The 4,186-nt window shown below is 39.2% G+C and overlaps 1 protein-coding gene and 1 pseudogene across 1 annotated transcript; both read left to right on the top strand.

The window, feature by feature from the left end:
- The first annotated feature begins 480 nt into the window (after nucleotides 1-480).
- LOC126032498 (40S ribosomal protein S18-like) lies at nucleotides 481-927 on the top strand (annotated as a pseudogene).
- A 142-nt stretch (nucleotides 928-1,069) lies between these two features.
- On the top strand, nucleotides 1,070-2,215 carry LOC126032502 (pigment epithelium-derived factor-like). Its single transcript, XM_049790193.1, has one exon. It carries the CDS (start codon nucleotides 1,397-1,399, stop codon nucleotides 2,090-2,092), a length of 696 nt encoding a protein of 231 aa, XP_049646150.1. The 5' UTR covers nucleotides 1,070-1,396; the 3' UTR covers nucleotides 2,093-2,215.
- The last annotated feature ends 1,971 nt before the right edge of the window (nucleotides 2,216-4,186 follow it).

The following is a 4,186-nucleotide window of genomic DNA, read 5'->3' as shown; positions in this document are numbered from 1 at the left end:
TCAGAAGGGTTTCATCTTGCATCATTGAAATTCTATCCTTAGGGGGCCTGAGTAGTAGCACAGAGGGAGGGCATTTACCATGCATGCAGCCGATACCCCTAATATCTCATATTGTTCCCTGTGCTTGCCAAAAAAAAAATTGAATCTTTAGGTTAACATCTCTCCATTTCCTCTATGCCAATCTCCTGAAAGCTACCATGCATTTTCTTCTTCCTGTAAGGTTACTTGCTTTAATACTCAATGAAATGGAATAAAAAAAAAAGGGTGCTCATTTTCAGACTGTGTTATATCCTTAACATTATATTCTAAGTTCCTTTTTATATGTTATAGATAAATGAGACCAACGATGAGAGAATTATGATTCACTTAGAATACAAATCATGTTCCAGGGGAGAGAAATGAAAAACTAATATAAATGTAAAAATATCTTAAATGTCCCTCTTCCACTGCAGGCCTACATGTTGCTTCTGTGCCACCGCCATGTCTCTAGTGATCCCTGAGAAGTTCCAGAATATTTTGCGAGTACTCAATACCAACATCGATGGGCAGCGGAAAATAGCCTTTGCCATCACTGCTATTAAGGGTGTGGGTAGAAGATATGCTCATGTGCTGCTGAGGAAAGCAGACATTGACCTCACGAAGCAGGAAGGAGAGCTCACTGACGATGAGGTGGAGTGCGTAATCAGCATTATGCAGAATCCACGCCAATACAAGATTCCTGATTGTATCTTGAATAGACAGAAGGATGGGAAATACAGTCAAGTTCTGGCCAACGGCGTGGACAACAAGCTCTGTGAAGACTTGGAGTGACTGAAGAGGATACGAGCCCACCGGGGTCTGCGCCACATCTGGGGACTTCGCTTCAGAGACCAGCACACCAAGACCACCGGTCGCCGTGGCCACACTGTAGGTGTGTCCAAGAAGTAAGTCTGTAGGCTTTGCCTATAATAAATAGTTTATACGCTTTAAAAATGTTTTAAATGTATAATGATGACCCCAGGTGATCAGTCTCGAATTTTGGCTATGACCTGTATCGTGCACGCTCGGGTGACAACCCCACTACCAATGTGCTCCTATCCCCGCTCAGCCAGCCACTGCACTCTCTGCCCTGTCGCTGGGAGCGGAACAGCGAACAGAATCCAGCATCCATAGGGCCCTCTATTATGACCTGATCAGCAATCCAGACATTCACAGCACCTATAAGGAGCTCCTAGCCGCTGTCACGACCCCTCAAAAAAACCTCAAGAGTGCTTCCCGGATCGTCTTTGAGAGAAAGCTGCGAGTAAAATCCAGTTTTGTGGCACCACTGGAGAAGGCCTATGGCACCAGGCCCCGAATCCTGACAGGCAACTCTCGCTTGGACCTGCAGGAGATCAATAACTGGGTACAAGCCCAGATGAGGGGGAAGATTGCGAGGTCCACACGTGAGATGCCCAGTGGAATCAGTATTCTCCTTCTTGGGGTGGCCTACTTTAAGGGGCAGTGGGCAACTAAGTTTGACTCCAAAAAGACTTCCCTGGCGGACTTTCACTTGGACGAGGAGAGGACAGTACAAGTCCTCATGATGTCGAATCCCAAAGCTGTCATACGCTACGGCCTGGATTCTGATCTCAACTGCAAGATTGCCCAACTGCCTTTGAGTGGAAGCATGAGTATCATCTTCTTCTTGCCTTTGAGAGTGACCCAGAACTTGACCTTGATAGAAGAAAGTCTCACTTCTGAGTTCATTCATGACATTGACCGAGAACTAAAGACTGTTCAAGCAGTTCTGTCCATCCCCAAACTGAAGCTGAATTATGAAGGCGAAGTCACCAAGGCCCTGCAGGAGATAAAGCTACAGTCCTTGTTTGAGACACCAGACTTTAGCAAGATCACAGGCAAACCTATCAAGCTGACTCAAATGGAGCATCGTGCTGGCTTTGAGTGGAATGAGGATGGTGCAGGCACCACACCCAGCCCAGGGCTCCAGCCTGCCCACCTCACCTTCTCCCTGGACTATCACCTTAACCAACCCTTCATCTTTGTACTGAGGGACACAGACACAGGGGCCCTACTCTTCATAGGCAAAATTCTGGATCCTAGAGGCACTTAATGTTCTGATTGAATGTTTATTATTCTAGAATACTCTGGAGACAGGGCAGATTATATATTACTGGAAGGCTGCCAATGTTTCAGTATACTTCGCAATAAAAATACTTTTTAATCCTAAAAAAAATGTTTTAAATGGTCAATTTATGTTTCTAGATATTTGAATAATAGAAGTGAGTACAATTGCATGGCCAGTGAAATAGTACAGCAGGCAGGGCATTTGCTTCTCATGCAAAACACCACATGTCATGCTCTGAACACCACTGGAAATGTATCTGAGCCACAAAGCCAGGAGTAGGCACCTAGCATAGATAGATGCAGACCAAGCAGCAGCAAAATAAATACATAAATAAAAGGTGTTAGAATATTTAAACAATAATCTTTCTTCATCTGTGTTAGAATATGTGCAAATATGAACTTAGTAAGATATTATATTTGATTCTGTTTTTACTTGGATAGGAGTGTTAAGTTACAGCCAGCAGTGCTGATAAATTACTCTAGTTCTGTGATCAGGGCTAATTTTTGATGATGCTTAGGACAGTATGTGGTACTAAGGTTTGAACTTCATCAATGAAGCGCTTGAGCCCCTGAGCAATTTTAGAAGGATATTTCCTAACTTTAATCTGGTTTGCATATGTTGAGAAACCAATAAAGAAGAAAGTCTGTAGTAAGAAAAGCTGCAAAAATTAATATGGGGTTTGTTGCTTAAGGAATTTATTATTTCTTCAATTTTGATTCCATAAAGGATTTGAAGGGTTTTGTTCATTTTTGATGACAAGACTCAGAATTATAGCACTTTCATTTTATTTCTATGTCGATTTTGATCTCCAGTTGTCATCATCATTGGCCACACTATATCAGGTACATTATATTTTCTTTCTTTTCTGTATTACAGTAACTTCTATGTAAAAATTAAAATTAAAATTTCAGCTTTATAATAAAAATATTAAAATTACTAAAGAAGCAAGATATAAACAATAGTAGATTCAATAATGGAAATTAATTTGATGTCAACTACTTTTGTATATATCTCTAAGCAATTTACTCAGGACCAAAAACCCTACATGATGTGGAATAAACGTGTGGTTATCAACTTCCTTAGTAATACAGAACAAATAAAGACACATTCACAGGCAACACAAAATATCTTCAAACATTTATATTAGAGGCACATTTTTCTTATTTTATTTCTACTAACATATTTGTATTTTCTCTTAATATTATGTTTATATTTATTTAATAGTTATTGGCAAGTTACTGTATAGGAGTTATTAATAACAAAGGAATTTGCATCAATTACTACTTATTAATCCAATGGGAAGACTCTAACAATATAAATAGTGAAGATCAACAGAATTTATCAAGATTATAAATCCAATTACATTTGACCACTGCATATTGCTTGTATGTAGACCTACAAATATAGTGTCTGCATGTATTAATGTCCGTGTGCAACAAAGGTGAAATTACCAAATATTAATGAAACATATGTGCTTTCACAGCACACATGATAATTACATAAAAGTTTGGATTAGAAGAGTATGCTACACATAACAGAAAATCTATTAATTATATTTTGTCATTTTTTTAATTACTCACTTGTCAAATGTATCACTGTTACATTACTCCTATACTCAGACCTGCAGCCTGTAAAAGTAACTTTAGAAAATTGACCTCAAGTTTTATACATCACATCTTATAATCTATCAGCCAGTGCATTGTCATATGGAAGGTTCAAGAGAAATGGATAGTTTAGATCAGGGGTCTCAAACTCACAGCATATGGGACGTTTGCAGCCCTCCGTACAACATTTTGTGGCCCTGCCCTAGAGGAATCTTTTTTTGTTTTGTTTTGTTTTGTTTTAGTTGTTTCGGTTACACCCCCCAATGTTCAAGGCTTACTACTGACTTTGCACTCTAGGATCACCCTGATTTTGCCTCCTGCGGCCCCCAGGTAAATTGAGTTTGGGACCTCTGGTTTAGATGGTTGTGCACTTACCATTTAAATTTTCATTACTATGGAAGAAAACAGTATAAATTTTGTTTTTACTCTGTCTAATATAAATTGTTCTCATTTATATACAAATATTAATCTTTAA

This window comes from Suncus etruscus, chromosome 16 (genome assembly GCF_024139225.1).
Source record: "Suncus etruscus isolate mSunEtr1 chromosome 16, mSunEtr1.pri.cur, whole genome shotgun sequence".
In the NCBI taxonomy this organism is placed as follows: domain Eukaryota; kingdom Metazoa; phylum Chordata; class Mammalia; order Eulipotyphla; family Soricidae; genus Suncus; species Suncus etruscus.
The sequence above is the reverse complement of the archived record's forward strand: the minus strand, read 5'-3'. Positions and strand labels throughout refer to the sequence as shown.